This window comes from Periplaneta americana, chromosome 11, assembly GCF_040183065.1.
Source record: "Periplaneta americana isolate PAMFEO1 chromosome 11, P.americana_PAMFEO1_priV1, whole genome shotgun sequence".
Lineage (NCBI taxonomy): Eukaryota > Metazoa > Arthropoda > Insecta > Blattodea > Blattidae > Periplaneta > Periplaneta americana.
Genome location: NC_091127.1, coordinates 29,833,222 through 29,856,409, shown reverse-complemented (window position 1 = coordinate 29,856,409; position 23,188 = coordinate 29,833,222). Strand labels below are relative to the sequence as shown.

The 23,188-nt window shown below is 36.2% G+C and overlaps 1 protein-coding gene and 1 non-coding gene across 3 annotated transcripts in view; both read right to left on the bottom strand.

Moving 5' to 3' along the window:
* Nucleotides 1-8,693: 8,693 nt before the first annotated feature.
* SIDL (SIDL trafficking protein particle complex subunit 10) overlaps nt 8,694-23,188 on the bottom strand; it is a 48,285-nt gene continuing 33,790 nt past the window's right edge. For both annotated transcript variants that reach the window (XM_069839221.1, XM_069839222.1), the window contains exons 14-20: nt 22,356-22,571; nt 20,973-21,158; nt 19,076-19,306; nt 17,564-17,746; nt 15,812-15,989; nt 11,377-11,511; nt 8,694-9,581 (exon numbers count right to left, since the gene is read on the bottom strand). In XM_069839221.1, coding sequence (XP_069695322.1) covers nt 9,424-9,581; nt 11,377-11,511; nt 15,812-15,989; nt 17,564-17,746; nt 19,076-19,306; nt 20,973-21,158; nt 22,356-22,571 — 1,287 coding nt within the window. In that variant the 3' untranslated portion in view covers nt 8,694-9,423. The remainder of the gene's footprint in view (nt 9,582-11,376; nt 11,512-15,811; nt 15,990-17,563; nt 17,747-19,075; nt 19,307-20,972; nt 21,159-22,355; nt 22,572-23,188) is intronic.
* On the bottom strand, nt 10,101-10,173 carry TRNAN-AUU (transfer RNA asparagine (anticodon AUU)). The gene has a single exon. It is a non-coding gene; the product is annotated as a tRNA-Asn (tRNA).

Here is a 23,188-nt window from a genome sequence, read left to right as displayed (position 1 = left end):
TCTAGCTGCATACCATACTGTCAAAATCTCCTTAAATAATATGTTATGAAAATGACATATCAGATATAAAATATTATATAAAATATTCATGCAATTTACTACAGAACAGTCTATGAAGAAATTATAAGGAAATGTAAGAATACCTGGAAATACTCACTGTACTGATCACAATAGTGGAAATCGTTGTAACAATGCTGAAAACACAGTGGAACTTTGCACTTTATTTTCAGGAAAGTAAGTTTCTCATAGTCAACTTCAGAACAGTTCTGCACATCAAGTGAAAACAGAATTCTACAGGAGTGACGAATTCATCAGGTTTGTTGCCAAGGTGCCCAGTTTTATATCAGCCATAAGTTATTTAAACATCTATATATATAATTTGAACTGGTAATGGAAATTACAGGAAAACGGCTGGACGGATTTTAATAAATGACGCCTCATTTTGAAGCTTGAAACTCAACATTTTTAGGAAAAATAGTAGTTTTCAATGAAATGTCAATTTTTAAACATAATTTTCCTATTTTCCAAAATCCATCTGTCGTCAGTTTTGAGAACTAGCTAATAGCATTCACGGCCGACTTGATATTCCCTTCGCTTTTTTGAAAAGGAGAAGCGAAGCGAGCATCAAGTCGGCCGTGTTGCATTTCAGAATAAAACAAAACACACACTACAGTAAACAATATTACACGAAGACCATGATCTGCAAGAATGCTGACATATTTAGAGCTCAAATTAAATTGGTTATTAAAAACTTAACTTACTAAAAATAATTTACAGGTTCGATTCTGTGGTGTGTAATTTTCTGGGTACAGCTGTGTATTGGATATTAAAAACTACAAAACTTGAGGTGGTTTGATGACATTATTACTATTAGAAATGAAATATTATTGTAGTTAATGCCATAATGCGACTATTTTTCATTAATTATACATATTAATGCTATATTGATGATATGAAAGTGAAACATTCTGGGGTTATATAAGTAGATGTAGAGAATAATTTAAATTAGATTTTGATTTCTATATTTTACTGAGTGGCGGCTATATAGTATATATAGTATATGTTACTGAAAGCTATAAAACTTACGTAAGATAATAATATTATTAAAAATCAAATATTTTTATAGTTATTAATCAAGTGGGGTTGGGTCTTTTTCATATATTTAATGGCGGTGTGGTGTAGATATTTGTATGCGTGGTTCTCTTCAGTATTGGCTCGAGAGAGAGTATCTTTCATTATTATGGAAGCGAATAACTTTCAGAATGTCTGGTATTCTTCACTGAAAATAAATCTGAAAAATGTTTATTTGAGCGTCTAATGAACTTAGTTTGCAGAATTTGCTGCACAAGCCACTAGTATTCATACATTTAGGAGATGAAAACTGATTATGTCTTAAGGACTGCAATTTTAAGACATCTTCTCTCTGATTCAATATAATATTCGTGCCAAGTAACAAAACACTATCAGAGAACTTCCGAAAGAAATCTTTTCAAAGCCTAAAGCCATAAATGTCAAGAGACTGAACAATCGGAGTTGTGTGCTTTGGAATTGTTAACACTTCCAGCATTTTGCCTACTGGAGTTATTCTTTCTATAGCCTGTCTACCTCGGTAACTGGTCCACGAGTCTACAAAAAGAATGCTACGATCGTTGATAGATGGGAAGTATACTTCTTGACACAGTCTAGTATATACAATCACGAAACTTGAGTTTATGAGAGTACTAGGAACAATAGACTGTGCAGGTACTATTTCGCATTGTCTCTAATGAGGCGATAGTAGTGATCCTAGTGGTTAGCAACTATCTATGGATGCATATTTACTACATATTGAGCTTCGTGACTGTATATACTAGACTGTGCTTCTTGAAATGACTTGAAGAGATAAGTTTTCATAAGCTGATTCTGAGGGCAATGCATAAACATTTGGGGCCTTAAACATTTTCTTCTTTGCGATGGCAATGGAGATATGAGACCTACATGAGTATCAAGCGATTATTTTGAAAATTCATATCTCGAAGGCTAGGCCTTCTCCGGATGTAGAAATTTACAGGGAGATTTCTTATTTCAAATGGAATGTATGGGGGAAAAATCGTTACGAAAATCGATTATCACTCAGTGAGTCTTTCTTGTAAGACACAAGGTATTAAAATTTTTTATGTAACTCGTATAAAGAAAGGTGCTTATGATTTATTAAAAAAAAACATTAGTAAATGTTTTTGAACAGTTTCAACGAGCAGTTACTAGAAAAAAGAAACAATACAGTAGATTAGGCCTGAAATATAACTATTGTTTGAACAACTGCTTTGTTCTACAAAGACCTAACCTGCTACTTGAGCTATTAATCCACACAATATTGTTACACATAACACTTTTCAAGTTAGAACAGGAACTATGGATTTTTGTTCATTGAATATGTTTCGAAAAACAATGATAAATATGTTACATACTCTTATAAATTATATGTACTACTTATTGTAATACAAAATGTATTTTCTGACAGATCAGTGCCCTAACCAAACAATAGTAAGCTTTTATTTTATGTCCTCCCAAATGGATCACCCTGTATTATCATTAAAACAGGATGCCATGAAAAAAAACACGTTTGTCATGGTGACTGGATTTGAGTTTAAGTTGAACAAATATTTCACTTTAATAAAGAAATGTCTTCATACACATTTTATCTTCATTTAATTTCAAGTAAAAGTAATGAGGAAAATATACTCATAGTAATTCAAGACCTACAATTCACGAAAATGTATCAGAATTTCATACAACAGATTCATATAAGTAAACAAAAATTGTTGTGGGCTGGAGTGTTACTTATTAGTAACACCTTCAATAGTTTATATTGTTCTGTATCATAGAAAGTAAGGAGGACAGAGCAGAGGAGAAAGATAAGAAATGGCAAAATAAGAAGGGAAGAAAAACGAGAAAGCAGAAAGGAAAAAAATGAGACAGACGAGGAAAAAGAAAAAGTAGAGAAGCAGGAAATAAAGATAGAACTCGGAGGGAAGAGAAAGCGAATGAAAAAAAGAGGAGAAGTAAAGGAAAAGAAAGGGAAGGGGGAGAAAGGAAAATAAGAAAAAGAAAAAGCAAAAAAAGGAGGACAGAGAGGACAGGAAGGGGAAGAATCGCGGGAATAGGGTAGGGAAAGGGAAGAATTTTCTTCAGAGATTCATTTTAACTCCAGATTAGACTGTTATCCGAAGTTGAGATTAGTGTTGGGAATAATCGAAAGATTAATCGATTAAATCATTCAAATGAATTCAATAAATGCAATATCTCATTCCTGGGAATTACTAATTCCTGAGCATTTCAATCAAACGGGATCTTTCTAAATATATTATACGCAAGATTAGCGCTCTCTATATCATATCGCTCAAGTGTTTCGTAAAATAAAGGTTAGGGTCAGATGCTGGAGCTATTAACAGAGTTAAAGTCGCGACACTGTTATTCCCGGCATGACTCCTCCTCTTTGCTTACGTCTTAGGAAGTGAAGGCTCTATAAAGTCTAGGTAGGTAGTATCGTTCGCCATTTTTGTTCTTTCGTTGCCGAGCTACCATACGAGGAATCTATTTGCCACACTGTTAAACATTATCATGTCGTAGCTGCTATGATAATAAATCAAACGCGCTGTAATTCAGCAAATAATTGAGCGGCAAATAACATCCTCGTGCGCTTTCTGCGAACGCCAACGAAAGAGCCAAAATGGCGGGCGATTATATTAAGTATTTATCGAGCCTTAAGAAATGAATAACGTCTTCATAAGTGAATCACAAGACGCACACGTTTAAATGTAGCCGACCTGCAAAGCGATTATTGGCTGCCGGAAATTAGAGCAACACTCACACACAACATTCAAAGTGTATCGCTGTATTGTTGCACCTGAATTGAATGTGAAGCTCTTATTATATGAAATAAAACAGGTAACTATATGGCTTGTTGTGGTGCTAGGTAAAGTGAATGAATAATCAAATGAATTATTTCGATTTTCCCCAACACCAGTTGAGATTGCACATTCCCATTATATACTTAAGCAGTATGTAGAGAAGGGTTAATTTACTGTAACTGACTTAAAAAAATTACATATTGGCTGGTCAGTGACAGCCACAATAAAGCATTTCTTGCTAACTTGTATGTAGTATAGGTAAGATATAAGCACTTATCTTGATTGGTATTTTAATGGTTAATGTTATGTTAATTTGTGCCAAATAATTACTCAACACATTTTATGCCATACAATATTTGTCTGAGGAAGATTTTCAGCGTATTCCGAATCTCACCAGACCGGTGGACATCAATGACGTCACACTGCAGCAAAATAGGAACAAAACTGCTGGAAGGTCAATGGATATCATAGTAGCTGTTGTCTGTGCTACGCTAGCAAGATTTTGCGAAATTTCCGTACTGTAATCTCGTTCAAAGAAAAGAAAACATAAACAATTTATTTCTTGAACCGGTAGTAATAACTGGTCCGCTGACAATGTTCGATCATAAGCCATTAACATATTTTTTTTTATGTTGTGCTCATTACAAATAATACAGCAGAACACACCGCCATGACACAACAGTGCACGATGTCATTCGTCTGCTAATTCCTGTCCTATACAACCAATCAGATTCAATGATAGTGGCTGATGGATATTGCCACCACCTCTGCAAGCTGATGGGACCGGTGCGACACCGGTGGAGTGTCAGTGACGTCATTGTTGAAATGTGGAACACCGTGATGCCATCAGATTGCTCAGCTCTGAGATTCAGAATACGCTCTTTGGTTTGCAGTATATTTTGCATTATGTATTTTTGGGAATAAACAGAATTTTTTACTATTTTATGTTGAAAAATGGCAGTAAATTTCAAGTAAATGGCTGATTTTTGGGCTTCAAATTAAGTTTTTTTATTTTCTCAAGAAAAATAGAACATTTTATAAACGAAATTTTGTGATAAACTTAACTAAAATCTTATAAACGGGAGGCAAGTTTCTGTATTAATGTATAACATACAGAGAGACCTGAACACAAATACAAACCAATAATCGTTAAAAAATAGTACATTATGCAACGAGCCTATAATAGTAGTAATTAAGACGCGAGTATGTTTATGAAACGAGCACAAGCGAGTTTCATAATTTTCACACGACTTTTTATGCTCGACCAAATTTCTAACTTGAAATTATTCATAAGTATTCATATTATTCTTATCTGACTGGGGAGCGGAAGTGACCTTGTGCAACATCTCGTAAATTGTGAGATGTGCACAGACGCGAAAGTATTGATTTTTTCCGAGGAACAAATGTCATTGACCTTGATATAATCTAGAGAGTAAAATGGACATTAATCTTGATATAGCCTGGAAATTGATTTAGACATTGAAAAACGAGATGGCAAATTGAATTTATTTGAATATTATTTACAATTAAAGCTAATTATTATAGTAACAGAACATAACCTTCTGCGACAGTATTGGATTTCCAGCCTCTGTGACGTTTCGCTAGTTGTCTTTCAATTGCATATCCGAGAATAATCGATACTTGCTACAATGCTACAATGGTGCTTTCTGATTGGTGGAAAACCTGAACTTTAATGAGGTCCATTAAAGGGCTGCTACCAGGTGTATAATTACTACATTTCGGCATGGTCGAGCATAAATATATAAAAAAGCTTCTGAGATGTATTGTCTTAGGTCTGCATCTGGGATGATGATACTAAATGGTCGAAAGAGAGATGAGAACATCAGAATGAAATTTATAATATTGAATACCTGCATCATTTGAGATGGTAAGGGGAAGATGACTGCAGAAGTAAATAGAGGCACAACATTAAAAAAGAATGGAAGATGACAATACGAGTATTCCCAACAAGTTACATTACTAACCAGAAGAAAACAGAAACGTGGGCACATACAGGATAAATCAATAACTACTGAAAAACTCAATAGAGTTGGAAGGGACCAAAAACTCATGCTTTCAAACTGTTGTTCTGTTATTTTTGTTGACGATGATGATGATGATAATGATGATGATGGTGAGGAGAAAACTGATGAGGACGAGAATGATACAAAGAATCTCTGGATAAAATGACTCAGAAATAGTATGAGCAAAATTTGATTCACGATTTAGATATAAGGTTGCATAATAACAGACGTAGAGGATGTCAGATAATGTTTTGAGGTTAAGGATGCTGAAAATTGACTTCTATGGAAATCACAATACTTTCATTACTTTTCGTATATTGTGAAGTGAAAACAGCCATGACGTAGGTTAAAATGCACTTGTTAATGATACAGAATATCAGCATGGAAGTTAAATTAGCAGGAAGTTTTACAAATAATGTGATTTTATTATTAATGATAATAGGTGTATTATAAAATATAACATCTGATATGGTAACTTTCCATCTCATGGTCACTTTATCGTAATTTGAGTACAGAATTGAATATTGACATGGTAAACTGAAATTTTAATATCATAGTATTCATAATATTAAATCCCCAAAGTATAACACAACTGTATAAATAAATCAGTTATATTTCCTACAGAAATTATAATACTTTAGACAGATACAAAGATTATAGAGTATTTAATCTTTAATTTATTCAAATAACATGACGTGACATAAATTCAAGATAATAAAATAACTTAGAAGTTCTTTTATTCTGGTGCAAGTTTTCTACTTCAGAATGTATATTTTATGAGAATTGCCAGTTAATTTCTATTTAAAATGCTATATTACAACAACTCAGTGAAATATACAGCAGAGTCCGCATAGATCAGTTCCCGTCCGATGCTTTTCCAATTCACTGCGGACTAAAGCAAGGAGATGCACTGACACATTATTGTGGATATGGAATCTGCTTGTAAACTGTTACATAGCTTAAAATGGCACAGTAGATGTTCTTTCGAGTACAGTAATTTATTATTTTAAGTATAAAATATTAGGGAAATATGTTTTCGAAATTCTACAATTTATAATTTACTCCTAAAAAGCTTGTTGGTGTCCAGTATCGAATTCTACTTTTTAATACTGAGAGACAGTCTGTCGAGTTAGCTCTGTGGTAGCCTCCAGACTAACCGGCCTGGGTTCGATTCCTGGCGAGGTTAGAAATTTTCATGAAAAATTTCTACCTCAGGACTAGGAGAGATGGTGGTGCACAACTTTTAATCACTAGATTGTGCACCAATATGCCTGGGTTAAATCCCAAATCTCTCCACAGTGCATATGAAGAGAAGTTATAAGTCACTGTTGATAGTGATTCGTCCGACAGGAATGTTATGCCTGGCGGCCCCCTTGATGCTATTAGACAGGAGTAGGCTACGTGCTGACACTGGGTTTCCCCTTCTCCCTTCATCATCACTCATTCCAGACACTACTGGGTGTTCAGTTCAAAGTGTGTCATGGCTCACTGTATGTCGTCATATGGCTAGCCGATGAGCCTAGAGAATTCAATCTTCCTACCCTTCTGCAAAGGCATATTACCTATGTGCTAGAGAAGTTGCCTAGCAAGTACGGCGTTCATTCTGAAGAGTACTTACCGATACGTACGGTAACGCTGGTAGTGGCAGGAATGTGAACTGTTTGGAAACATGTACTGAGGTGAGTTTTTTCCTTACTGTCGGGATATGGGGAGAGGGTTAAGACGATTACTTACATACAGTATTTGTTGACATTAACTTGGACGGTCAACATGGACACGGAGCATTTGATTTGTGTTGTGGAATGTTGCGGTACACAACCGATGATAACAAATAGCCTGCGTATGACTTGCCCGCGCAAAACACAGTTCGAAAGAGGTTACGGTAGCACACAGACCGTACAGACCGCCATCTGTTGCTACGACGTTCAAGTTATACCGTACACGTATTCAAGTTCAGATTGAACGCCTTGATTAATAGGCAACTTCTCTGACATAAAAGCTGAAACTCGCTTCAAATCGCTGACTCACAACAGTGACGTCATAAACACTTACACACAAACTCACCCTAGTACAAGACATAACTCTCCACAGATACACATCATGTACAGTGTGGCCCGCCAACTAGAAAATGGGTCACAGTCCTGCCATCTATCCGCAATATGCGGAACCCGAATCGCATAAAGTGAAGTGGGTAGGTATTGGATACATACGTGCACAATATTGAGAGACATATATTACAGAATCCTCATCCTCTGTAATAGAATAAGAGACAAGGCTAATGACTGACAGAACTGAATTTGACGTGGTTGAGAATAAATTTTGCCTAGGATCCTTTCAATTGAGGCATATATGCCATAACCTCAAATTGAATGTAATGGCGAGAATTATAACTACCTGAAAAATGAGGAATATGACTATAGACGTCTTTTCTTTCTGGTCAACAAAAACATGAACCAAAGTCATAAATATTGAAGGAAATAATAGTTGTCAGAGAAACATAAGTCATAAGGAAAATAAATATTTATTTCATATTTTAAAACTCATGTCAATTTAAACACTTCTTTGAAATAAATAAAATTATTCTTTTGAGTTGTTTTCTAAATATATCAATGACTTGAAAATGAGTATACGAGAAAAAGAGAACTCATAATTCTCACAAGGGAACTGAGTACTTAACTGGAAATTCTTATAAAATATACTATCTACTTCAAACTATATCTCTATGAATTCAATTCTCAGCAAAGTTTTATAATACATTAATATTATATTTTCATTGCTTCACTCCCAAAAAAAAAAAAAAAAAAAAAAAAAAAAAAAATATTAATGAAAAAATTTGGCACAAATCTGACATATTTACGACAGTCCAAGAACTATACATTCAAAAACTATGATGTCCCAAACTCCCAGCTTTTATAATCTTAACATGAAATTCTTGTATCTTGTGGAAATAAACCATCATATATATCAACAAAGCAATGTACCTGTAAATATTTCAGATGTACACTAAGCACTTCACTATATATATTATGCACTTAGTGAACACCAGATAGTTTGGAAACCAACCTGAAAAAAAATCATAACATTATTTAACTGTACCAATAATATCTCTTTTCTTCCACTTCTAGCATACAAGTTCATATATAACAAACAATACACAGTATAACTGCTTGATTATAAGTCCTATTATTCGCTATTTAATGTTTTAAATCACGGTACACCCAATAAGTAGGGTGTTCGATACATTTAAAGCTGTGGAGGTAATTCACAGTTAACCTACGATGTCTTTGTAACAATGTTTCAAAGATTCACACGACGAAAAGGATGACAACAATCATCCAGTTGGTGCATCAAGAAACCCTGAACACGACTGCAGCTTCACACGAGATGCCATATTAGCCTCAGCTATATAATACACAACAGTTGAGCAACTACGAGAGTTTGGTCCCTTTGGTCAATGCACAACAATGCTACGTCCTGTACCTTCCTCAGTGGTTCCTAGACTCTTGCTGTCATGGTAACGAGGCATCGACGGTCGTTGACGCAGTGGCAGATGGCAGGACGTGAACCTGTTGAGCCTTGCTGCTGTTGTACACCTGACCAGGACTGAACGGCTCCAGGCGAGGGTGGGAGGCTGCATGTGAACTTAGCTCTGGTTTCCGATTAGGATCTGAAACAAATCCCTCATAATAAAGTTGTTTATGTTTACTCTTACCAGTGACATTCAAACAGTCTGCAAAGTAGTCAGTTGTTATTAGGGTTGCCAACCCTCCCGTATTTTCCCCTAATTTTTAACATTCTCCCGGCTCCCGTATTTTTCTTCTCTTCGAGTATTTTTCTACATAGTACGTACAATCAGTCACAAGTCATGTAATGTGTCGATGAGTTGACTTCAACATCTAACTCAGCTTCATCTTCAACATCATGTCTTAATCACCTCATTGTCTCGAGTGACAAAATATTCCTTAGAACTTCAGTTTTCAACTACCATCAAAATATGGCATCATTAAATTTTAATTTTCAGCATACACATATCTTACGTTTATATTCTTGTAATTATTAATAACCCAAAAGATATATATGCATAGCATCATTTATTCAATGCATGTTATCATTGAATTTTTAAGTTGTTTTAATATTTTGACATATGATAATGTTCCTATACTGAATAATTTCGAGGGAAAAATTGTTCCGGGGCCAGGTATCGAACCCGGGACCTTTGGTTTAATGTACCAACGCTCTACCAACTGAGCTACCCGGGAACTATACCAGACACCGATCCAATTTTTCCCTCTATATCCACAGACCTCAAAGTGGGCTGACAACTATCAAGCAACCAACGTTGAGTATAACTCCCTGTAAAGTTGATTTGAATAATTTCGAGGGAGTTATACTTGAAAGCTTGATTTGCATAATACACGTCACTGTTCGTTAACAGAAAACCACAATTTAAGTCACACAGAGTTAGTGTGCACTCAACGTTGGTTGCTTGATGGTTGTCAGCCCACTTTGAGGTCTGTGGATATAGAGGGAAAAATTGGATCGGTGTCTAGTATAGTTTCCGGGTAGCTCAGTTGGTAGAGCGTTAGTACGTTAAACCAAAGGTCCCGGGTTCGATACCTGACCCCGGAACAATTTTTCTCTCGAAATTATTCAAATCAGCTTTACAGGGAGTTATACCTGAAAGCTTAATTTGCATGTTCCTATACTGTTTTATTTATTATGTATGCATTTTATATTATATATTTCACTTGTGTTCAATTTGTCTAACTTATTGCTTCCACCTGATGATGATTTCTTGTAAAATCGAAAATATTCGTGGAGATGAAAGAGTTAAGTGGTTCACCCTGTATAGTAATAGTTATTAATAGTAAAATGTTGTTAAGGGTGGTTTCTTGAAAAACAGGAATGTAACAGAACCACCATTAACGAATTATATATAAGATAATATTGTACATAATTTTGATGACAATAAATATACTTCATTGTTTGATACACTCTTTTAACACTTCTTTACTGTATTAATATTACAAAAATCACCTGGCTGACTAGTTTCGAAGTGGTGACTGCCTAGGCTTCGGACAATGACGGACACCACGTCGAAACTAGTCAGTCAAGTAATTTTTATAGAAGCCACCTTGCAGTAAAGAAGTTATAACATTAATAAGTAATAAATATACATATACACTTACATATACATATTAGGATTTGGAAACAGACTGCAAAAGGTTTTATTGATACTGAATAATGTTGAAGTGTGAGCATATAACTATGAAGGTTTTTTGAAGGACAGAATAGAAAAATAGGGAAATATCAAGATAGGTACATTATGCAAACAGACAGCAGTGTATTTGGGCTGGACAACAGATGGATCTTTAACGAAAAGAAAAGACATACTTCTACATGTCTACACGAAAAGCTACATCTTAGTATATAGCAACAATGCTTTCTGGTTTAATACTCACCCCTTGAGTAACTCTTCTGGTCTGCAGGTATGTATTTAGAGAGACGTACCAGAGGTAATGGGAGGAACCCACCAATCAGAGGCATTACATCCAATGTAACATTCTGCTTATCCACGCTATCCAGAGAGATGACGCCTGCACAAAGAATTGACATGTTACTGTGCAATGTCGGAAAATGAACATAGTCTATAGACCACCAAGGCCTAGAGAAGGCACAAACTCCCATGCTTGGCGAATGAATAAATGAATGAATCAATCAATGAAAGAATGAACAAATCAACGAATCAAGGAATCAATGAACGAACCAACCAACCAACAAACAAACAAACAAATAAACAAACAAATAAGTAAATAAAATAAAAAATGAATAAATATTAATTAACCGTAAAGCGGGGTGACTTTGAACGCCGAGGTGACTTTGAACAGTAATTTAGCACCTTTCTAAATTAAATGTTGTACCCAATTGCGATAAAACTGTTTAAGTTGTCAATAAACTAGTTCAGTTCTTTCGCAATTGGGTACAGCATTTAATTTAGAAAGGCGCTAAATTACTGTTCAAAGTCACCCCACTTTACGGTATATTATATTTACACACAAACACCCAGAATGAAAGAAATTATTTAAATTAATGCTCAATTTATGCTATGAGAATAGTGAATAATAAAGGATGTTTCCTTATGGTTCACAATGCCCTCTGTACACAGGACATGTTCATCTACATAAAAAAGGTAAAGGTATCCCCGTAACATGCCATGAAGGCACTTGGGGGACATGGAGGTAGAGCCCCATGCTTTCCATGACCTTGGCACTAGAATGAGGAGGTGTGGTCGGCACCACGCTCTGGCCGCCTTTTACCCCCGGGAAAGACCCACACTCAATTTTATAGGAGGCTGAGTGAACCTCGGGGCCGTTCTGAAAGTTTGGCAACGAGAAAAAATCCTGTCACCACCTGGGATCGAACCCCAGACCTTTCAGTCCATAGCCAGCTTGTTCATCTACATAAACTGAACATAATTATATGGCTCCCCAAAATGCGTACTCTGCTATGAACTAGATTCCATAATGCATAGACATTACTATCTACACTGAAGCACTTTTGGAAATGAAGATATAACTTCGGAATATATATTATATATCTTCCGCGTGTTAAATATTACAGTACGTTGTTAACTAGTTTCAACCTGTTATTGGCCATCTTCAGAAGACCGCCAATAACAGGCTGAAACTAATTAAAAAGGTACTGTAATATTTAACACGCAGAAGATATATAATATATATTCCGAAGTGATATAGTGTTAAAAGCTGTGTAATCAAGATGTTGTTGTTTTCTAATGCCAGGCGTTTGACAATAAAGTCATCTGACCTCTTGCACTCCAATACTTTTCAAAGATATTATCGTGGTCAGCCACTGAAGCACAGATTTTGAGGTGTTCCGAATCCATTTCTTGGTTTGAGTTGCACAATGGGCAGTTAGGGGACTGATATATTCCAATTCTATGCAGGTGTTTGGCCAAACAATCATGGCCTGTTGCCAATCTAAATGCAGCTACAGACGATTTTCGTGGTAAATCGGGAATTAACTGTGGATTTTTATGCAGAGAGTTCCATTTTTTCCCTTGGGATTGTGTTATCAAATTTTGTTTGTTGAAGTCTTAAGTATGTAGATTTAATAAATCTTTTCACAGAGTAATACGTAGATTTAGTAACACGTCTGTAAGTAGCAGTTCTGCCCTTTTTTTGCTAAAGCATCCGCATTCTCATTTCCCAGGATTCGACAATGGGATGGTATCCATTGGAATACAATTCTTTTATTGAGTGATATTAATTGAGAGAGCTGAGAGAGCATTTTAGTTATTTCTGCTGTTCGAGATGAAGGTGTGTGTTTAGAGACTATTGATAGAATAGCTGCTTTGGAGTCTGACAATATAACTGCATTCTTAAATTTATTGATGTGAAATAGAAGATTCCTGAGATTTCGGAATATATACAGGGTGATTCACGAATATTGTGCAATACTCTAGGATGTGATTTCTGACATCATTCTGATGAAAAAAGTTCATATATACATGTGTCCTATTTTTAATAGTTTCGGATAAAATCACGTTTCTTTCTTCCGTAACGCACATTCTCGTGAACTTATCTCTCTCTGGTTGTCTGGAGCTATATGTGTTACAGTACAGCTGATAGCAGCGACACAAAATCTCATGACATCAGGGTCAAAGTTAGAGATAAGGTAACACCGGTACAACGTATCTACCTAGCATCTGAACAACGGAAGTTAAGGAATGCGGCAAGCGCAGTTCATACTCGGGCGGCTTCATGTAATGCTGCAGAAAGTGGAATCTTTGAAAACAGGCTTTAATACAGATTTTTCAGGTGAGTAATAACGTGGATGTTCTTTAATGAATTTATAATACACCCAGTACCATTACTGTAATAGTACATTATGCAACGAGCTTCTTAATTACCATTATAGGCGAGTTTCATACAACTTTTTATGCTCGACCATATTTCTAACTTGATATTATTAATTTTCTTCGTATCTGACCTTGGCCAATGTCCCGTATGTTGTGAGATGTGCGCAGACGCGAAAGTATTGATTTTTTCCAAGGAACACATGTTCACATTGACCTTGCTAGGCCATAAGAACTTACAGAGATAACACTGAAATTAAATTAGACATTGAAAAACGAGATGACAAATTGAATTTATTTGAATATTATTTACAATTAACGCTAATTATTATAGTAACAGAACATAACCTTCTGCGACAGTATTGGATTTCCACCCTCCGTGACTTTTTGCTAATTCTCTTTCGATTGCATATCCGAGAATAATCGATACTTGCGGTTTTATAACGGTACAAAGCTGACCTGTCATTGGCAGAACAGTTGTAACCCGAGTCGTCATTGGCTGAAAGACCTGACCTTTAATGAGTAGGTGTATTTTAATGACACGCATTAAAGGTCTACTACCAGGTGTATAATTACTACATTTCGGCATGGTCGAGCATAAATAATTTAAATGCTTAAACTTTCAAAATATCTACGTTTATGTTTAACATTCAGGAGGGTGTAACTCACTCAATTTAAAAATTATATGAACTTTTTTCATCAGAATGATGCCAGAAATCACATCCTAGAGTAATGCACAATCTTCGTGAATTACCCTGTACATCTTTCGCGTGTTAAATATTACAGTACCTGGTTAACTAGTTTCAGCCTGTTATTGGCCATCTTCTGAAGATATAGTGTTAAAAGCTGTGTAATCAAGATGTATAGTGAAGATATAACTTCATGCAAGACAGTGAATGGAAGTTTTCCAACAAACCGTGACATTAGCAAGCAATCAACCACCTCTTTCTAAACACATTATATGAAGAACCTACAGTAAATGAATTATAAAATATAAAATGATCTACAAATCCAAACAAATTGAAGAATAGACAATAAAATAATAAAGAAGTAAATAATCAAATATAAAATAAATGAACAAATATGTGACCGACATAGGTTATGAAATAAAATAAGGATAATGTAATAAATAAATACAAATAAGATATAAATATTGTGACAGTCGGGAGTCGATCGCGTCCCACAGAGGTCGGGGGTGCACGAGGAAAACGAGCGATGCAGCGAAGAAGGTTGCGGCCGCTCGGGTCTGGAGGGGACAGACGTAAGATGGGGCGCGAGGTGGAGGCGTGGACATGACGAAGGGTGAGGAGGAAGTAAAGTAGCTGGTGACTAAGAGGAGAAATCCAGAGAATTCTTCTAGGGATCTGTCCATTGATCGCGAATCGTACTCTCCAAATTCTTGGTTTAGTTATAAATACGACACGCAAGTGAACTTGAGCAGTTGTTGTTATAGTCATTGGACAGCAAGCCAGCCAGTCTTGTGTAGCAGTGAAGCCAGCTTCGAGATCGGAGTTCGACTTAAGTGTGTCCGCAGCTGTGTGAGCGTCCGAAGTCCTGAGTTCGAGTGCAGTGGACCGCAGTTGGGGGACCTGAGTTCGAAGTTCAGTGGACTGTCTCTGAAGGTCTGGGGTTCGAGATACTGTGAACTCGAGTGACGGAGCTAGAAGAACTAGCCAAGGCAAATGAACTGTGAACTGAGAACTGACAGTTCTGTTTTGTAAATAGTGCTTTGTGAACATTAGTTAAGATTAACAGTTCATTATTGTTCTCAATAATCCAAGCAAATTGTCATTGTCGTCTGTGGAGTGCAATAACGAATAATCTGTTGCTGTGTGGAGTGGAAATCCCATTGTTGACGAGAGAGTTTAAAGTGAATTGTAGAAAGGAATTATTGTTGTTTTGAATAAAAGTTACAATATAAATAGATATACTCTCTTTCAAGTTTTACATGAATCAACATTTTCAAAATTTTTGTACAAATGCAATGATATTTAAATTACACAACAATTGGTATAACTGACCTGCAGTCCTGCCACACACAGCCCACATTGTTTGATCTGCCAGCACTTCATACATGAGCGAGCTGTGGGAGCTGGCATTCACTCGCTGCACATGAAGCTGCAGATGGCACATTGTTCCAGCACGGCAGAACTCACTGCCCTTTGTGGGTTCCACACGTGACTTCACCACAAACAACGTCTAGTAACAGAAACACATTTTATAACATTACATAAAATTACACTTACACTATTTTGATACGAGAGGAGCTTAAATCATTTCCATAAATGGAGGAAGACATATGTGTAGATACTTAGCTTATCACATATTATATCATCAACTACCAAGTTTACTCTACAAAGGAAATGTTTAAATTCGTTTTACTTTTACAGCTCAGATTTGGAATCCCACAGCCTATCTTTTAAAAAATAAAGAAAGATATACGATTTTATTACAGGTGCTGGTGGAAGAATCGAATGGAGATTGCGAAAGATAATGTTGAGCAATGAATGTAGGTAATTATTACAACACATTTCAGGAAACACTTTCAGCCAACCCTATACTTTCACTCTCTCTTAATTTTATCAATTCTTCCATATACAAACCTCCTCATGAAACTCAATATAAAGTTAACTTTTAAGGCAGTTACAGCACCATCTGCAAGATGTGATTTCAATATTGTGCAGTGCAACCTCGAAAAAATATTGAACTTTATCAATTTTTGCCATTTTTTCAATGCATATATATTTTTCTCCTCATGTTATGTGTGTGATATTATTAAATCCATAGGTCTACTTCATAGAACACAGGCAGCAGAAAACACTGCAAAAATTTCATGTAAATTGATTCAGTAGATTCAGAGAAAAACGCATTTAAGTTTGAAAAATATCAAAAACAGCATTAAAAAAAAAAAAAGAGGAGGATGTATGAATTACATTGGCCGCCAATTTAAAGAGCTTATCTGCAGAGAGAACTCTCTCAATATATATTGTTTTAAAGAACAAGTTTTGTACTTTCTTTAAATATAAAATAAAAAATAGGATTTTTGACCTTCTTTTTTCTTCTTGTATGGAGGAGGAAAGCGAGGGCTTACACTTGAGCCTGAGGCTTATTGTGCTTACCACTTCTATTCTTGTGAATGGTTGGGTAGCCGAACGGTCACGCTCTTGTACAAGTACAGCACGCTGCACTGTGAACTTAACCTGGGCTATTGTATGGATGATGATATGTGAATTAACGATAGCGAAATGAGCCCAAGATCCAATGCCGAAAATAACCCAGCAATTCTGTTTCAATTGGTTGAGGGAAAACCACGGAAAAAACCTCAACTAGGTAATCTGTCCCAACCATTTCTTACTCCTAATCACTACCCACTACCTGGTCCCCTTAAGAACCTTAGGAAATACAGTACTACAGGTCTTTAGAGTGGAAGGGGGCGAGAGAGAAGGGGAGGGGGAGGGGGAGATGACGGGAGAGAGAGGGAGAGTTTGGGAGTAAGGGAGAGAAGAGAGAGAAATCTGGAATATTCTTGAAAAGTGATAAAGGTTCAGAAGCATCATTGAGGACGCATGAATTATTGGCAAAGAGAAGGTAAGTTAATGACGATTCTGTGTTGTGCATGTTACTGGCGAAAAAGATGAAAGAACAAAATTTTAAGTTATGTCACATGTGGCACTTAAAAGGGTTTACCACTCTCCCAAAAAATTCATTATTCTCAATCAGTTTTCAGCCTAGGATTGTTATGCATGACTCGCCTGTATTTGTTTTATACGTACCTTGTAATCTGTGATGTCGAAGTTGCATCGATACATACGGCTTTGATCATTGCTAACTAGTTTTGTGAGATTAATGATAGGACTATACTGTACAGTAAACTCAGTCTTGATGGGGCAAGTGTCCTCCATATTGCCTACGTCGAGCTGCCACATGAACGACACATTCATACCATTACCCACAATCTGGAAAAGAAAATTAAAATAGAGTTCAGGAATATGTAAAAAAAAAAACACACAACTGCGAGTGCGCGATATCTCATGTGTACTAGTCTCTGACGTCCATTTTGAGCTAGAGCTGGTTTTCGTGTAGAAATTGCAATTGATGCAATGTCATGAAAGATGCTAATACATCTATACGAGAAATGAATTTAAAGAAAAAATTCGAAATATCCTTTCAAATACTGTAAAGGTACGGTCACACGTCGCTACTTTTGCAGTGCTGCAGTACAAAAAACTGCGCAACTCTCGTACTGCGACGTGTGAACAATGGTGCAACCCGAAAAGTAGCGGCTGCCGAACCTGCTGCCCACTACTTTTCCATGCTGCGCGCAGCTTAAAAGTAGCGACGTGTGAACAGGGTTCTCTGGGTTGCAGCCGCAGCATTTTTGATATCGGTTTTGTTGAAACTTTTCCTGCGGTTGCAACCAGTGTTGCCACCCAAATGTGCCAATGATACTTTTATTGTTTGGCTATATTTTAATGTCAGATGTGATGAAAATAAATTATTTGTAACAGTTATTAAATACACAACACAGTCTGAGCATATTTGCTGACGATATAATTAATGTTTTTTAATTTGCCTTATCGTGGTTTCAAACAGGAGGGTTGCCAACATTGATTATGTGAATATGCTGTTGTTTATCATTTAAGTATATAGGCGTTTTTAAAAGCTTTATAGTAAAAATAATGCCAATTTCTGAATACTAGTTAGTACAGAAAAGCAAATAATAGATAAGTAAGCTTTCGCATGAGTTTCTTAATAATGCGAACATAACCACAAAATGTATATTGCGAAGTCAACACAGAGATGGAAACCTGCAGCATGACTGTGGCTGCAAAAGTAGCGCCTTGGGTGTGAACAGACTCGCAGCTTCCAGTTGCAACTTTTGCAGCACTCAGGTTGCGCAGCACAAAAAGTAGCGTGCAGCGTGCTACTTTTGGCTTACGTGTGAACACGGCACGCAACTTTTGCAGCTGCAGTACAAAAGTTGCGCAGCAAAAGTAGTGACGTGTGACAGCACCTTAACTTGACATGAATTTCATTAAATATAGCATTTTCAGATTGCAACGTCCCTTGTTAGGTAACAGACAGCTTCTCACTACAGGGAACTGCATTCTATTTTAACAAATCCTCTGAGATATGTAGTGGACAAAATTGAGTGATTTTATTTAGTATTTATTTATTTAACCTGGTAGAGATAAGGCCGTCAGGCCTTCTCTGCCTCTCTATCAGGGGGATAATGTTACTTAAACACTTCAGTCCTGATGCTTAAATATTAAACTCAAACTTGCCAGTTTCTGTCCATTGGTTGGATTGAGGGATTCCAGTGTAACATCTTGGTTGCCTGTGAGGACTAAAGTTGGATCCCTGAGCTCCAACATTTGGACATTGAGTCCAACGACGACAATTTGAACGAACTTGCGGGTGTGAGCTGTATGAAGGCGAAATGAAGACATTAAAGGTGGCTGGAAGTGGAGAGTTATGTTCTTTTCTTCAGGTGTCCAAGGACACTGCAGTGTTACCTGTAAATAATACATTTTAAATAAATGCAAGGTTTTGCAAATGCCTAAAATCTAAGCCAGATTATCTTGACAACCAATAGTTATAACCTGAAATCTCGAGTTAAAATCTAGTTGAAGTTAATGAAATTTTAGAACGAAATAAATCTTTCACGTTAGTTCCTTTAAAGAGAAAGTGAAGCAGTATTTCAGAATTACGATATATGAAAAAAAAACATCCCTAATATTTATAAATTGTTTCTGACTCACGAATTATCCTGCTTTGTGGACAGATATGTATGCAAGAGAACGTCTTATCTGGTTTGTCTTATAGAGTAGTTACAGAGGCTATTAGGGTCAAGAAAACATAGAGGAGTGCAGGAAAACTACTGAAGGTTGCAGAACATCAATGTTCATAATTAATAACCAGGTCTTCTAAACTGCTCAAACTATAACGAAAGAATTTAAAGTGGATTATTGGTCTGCTAAATGCATGCTATGGAAAGAAAAGTTTGGGGAAAGTGTAGATCTCTTATTCCAGATGTTTTGAAATCAGACGAAATAGATATTTGGTCTGTGAATGTAAAGCTTTAGAATAGTCATGACTAGAGCCCGGATGTTAGGCAAAATGCCTTTTTAAACTGAGTGTATGTATGAAAGACCTATTAGAGTAAACACATTTCCACACATCTGGGGACGATAGGCCCAATTTTTATTTTCCTTTTTTTGCCTATTTTAACTCCCGTTGGCTATTTTAAGGTTAAATGTCTTTTTTAGTCTTTTTACGTCATTATTGTACATTTTCTATATTTTTAATGCATTTAAAATAAACCGCACATAAATTATAAAAAAAAAAAAAAAAAAATGAAAAATATATATTCACCTCACACAAATATTTGCTGAGAATCTTATTCTCCAGCAATACATATGTTTCCAAGAAGTCGTAAACTTTTCTCCCCTACCGATTCATCTTTTATGTCACTTAACAAAGATGTTTGAACATAACCCTCAGTGCTCAGGTCACTTCAGGGTTTACCAGCAAAAGAAAGGGGATAAAGGAAGTATTAAAAGCAAGTCTCCAGGTCCCGTTACTGTAGTTGCTTGCACGCACAAGTCAGACGTACTCTGAAGTCTCTAATCCCTTCTTACACCCCTCTTTTTGAGATAATACAGAAAGCAGAGACAGTCCTTTCGAAATAAGTTGTTTTAAGTTTGCTCCAATCACTTCAGTAGAAGTAGAAAGATCTTTTTCCACCATGAAAAACGTTCTCTCTGACAGGTGGCTCACATGACAGTTGACAACTTAAAAAAGCATCTTGCTGTGACATGTAACCAAGGAAAGTGAGTACCGTATGGGATAGTTCATTAAGTATTTGTCTATTTTTTGTCTGTTTTCATGAATAATAAATGCCTATTTCACTGCTGTTTTTACTATTTTAATGCCTATATGCCTGCCTATTTTAACCAAAATAAATGCCTAAACATCCGGGCTCTAGTCATGACCTTTCATTTTAGGAAATTAGGGTACAAAATGAACGGTCTCAAATTCAAATTAACAACACAATTACTCTCCCTGAAGATGGTGTCTACTGATTAAAGCAGAGAATGCATAACAGACCACGAGGGTCGAACAAAGTGCACAAGGTCAGCTACTAATTCTCTTTTTTTATAAACTCAATATGATACTTGCTTTATGTTCTATGTTGCCAGCGTCTTTCTGAGGAGGTAGTTCGGCTAGTACTCGCAACAAAATAGACAGAGTTTGAAAAGGTTCCGACTGCGGCAAAGGCACCTCCAACTCTCGAACAAGAGGGACGTCATTTGACTTCACCTGCATCTGCAGACCTCTAGATGTGCGCAGTTTTAGACACGTGTTCTGAAAAAGCAAACAATAATATATTTAAATCAAAGTACATATTATACTGTACACACTTTTTCACTTTCTCATTATATTAAACACAGAAGTAGCAAAAAAAAATCGACTTCCGACATTTTGATGGAAATGCACATTTTGAGCAAATTTGATATTAAAAGAAAAGTTTATAATACAGCGAAACCTCTCATTTACGGACATCAAAGGGACATAACAACATCTGAGGGGTGTCCTTTATTGGGAGGGAGGCTCCCCAATCTAACAGTAAATTTATAATATGCATTATGTATCCCTTCATGCTTTAAATGAAATGTATTACTGTAGTTTAATTCTAAATACAGTATACTACAGTAAATTCTTTGCAACTTTAACTACAGTAGATAAGACCGAAAAAGGAAAATACAGTACTGTGCCATGCAATTTTATTCTAGGTCTACAGTTATGCAGTACTGTAATTTACAGTTTTCAACTTAATCTTTACGTTCAGGTGCCATGTCTCTCGAAACAGAACAATTAATTGAAGAGAAGAGAATAATCCTACTACCCCAATCATGTGTCGAATACAATTTCACGATTGCGGAAACCTTGGACTCATCAGACAGGTTAAATTTGATGACTTTGTTTATCCACCCACCTCCAGCTAACAAGGGGTATCCGGCTGGGCTAGTGGTAGCCTACGAGACCCTTACTGTCTTCTTTCATGTTAAGGAATTTCTGTACAGTTCTCAAAACTAAATTTTCTATTTTTGTGTGACATTAGGTCTTGAAAACCAAGTTCTATCTGCAGTCAGGAGGTAAAGCAAGCTTTAGGACTGTGAAAAAGCTGTCCGTGTCCGTGTCTGAGAGCTAAATTTATCATTATTTCTATATTATTTCAGTTGGGACATAAAAATCTGTCCGTATCTTAAGGGTGTCCATACGGAGAGGTTTGACTGTATATCCCTTTGTCACTCTGTGTACAGGCTTTCCTAAAAAAATATACTGGAGGTATTTTGTTCATAACCTGTATCTGTAAGTCAATTTATCCGAGAACAGCCATTCCAGTTGTCACAGATGTTACATTTTTACTATTCTCAAAATCTATATATTGAAAATGAAACGATTCTTATCTACTTTTATTATGAGAAGTAATTTAGATTTGAAAGCAATGACCTAATATTTGTAATATTTTTTCTGACACTCTGCATAAAAGCACGCTACCTCTGCTATGGTGTAGCTGCCAGCAGATACGGTAAGAACCATTTCCTGTTCCAATCCTGCCAGCAGGTCCTTCTCTCCCTTGTTGAGTGTCACAGTAGACGGCTCTCTCATCACTTCAAAACTAACACGGGGAATAATGGTACTTGACAGGAATTCCAAATTCCTTGTCAGGAGAAGAGATAGCTGACCCAGTCTGTACACACCTTTCTCTTGAGCCTGTTAGGAAGAAAACAAAGTGAGTATCTGTATATGTTCATATGGGAAATAAGATGAGTTCACGTGACTTTACAATTTGATGAAAAAAAAAAAGAATAAGAGTTCAGTGGTATTGCAGGTTTAAGAAGTAATAAATCAGTGGATTTACGGTACTTGCAGAAAACCATCATGCACAACACTACCTCCTATTAAAATGTTGTTGTTGTTTTCTAATGCCAGGTGTTTGACAAAGTCATTTGACCTCTTGCACTCCAATATTTTTCAAAGATATTGTCATGATCAATAACTGAAGCACAGATTTTGAGGTGTTTCGAATCCATTTATTGATTTGAATTGCACAATGGGCAGTTAGGGGACTGATATATTCCAATTCTATGCAGGTGCTTGACCGAACAGTCATGGCCTGTTGCCAATCTAAATGCAGCTACAGACGATTTTCGTGGTAAATCGGGAATTAACTGTGGATTTTGATGCAGAGAGTTCCATTTTTTTCCCTTGAGATTGTGTTATCAATTTTGTTTGTTGAAGTCTAAGTATGTAGATTTAATAAATGTTTTCACAGAGTAATACGTAGATTTAGTAACAGGTCTGTAAGTAGCAGTGCTGCCCTTCTTTGC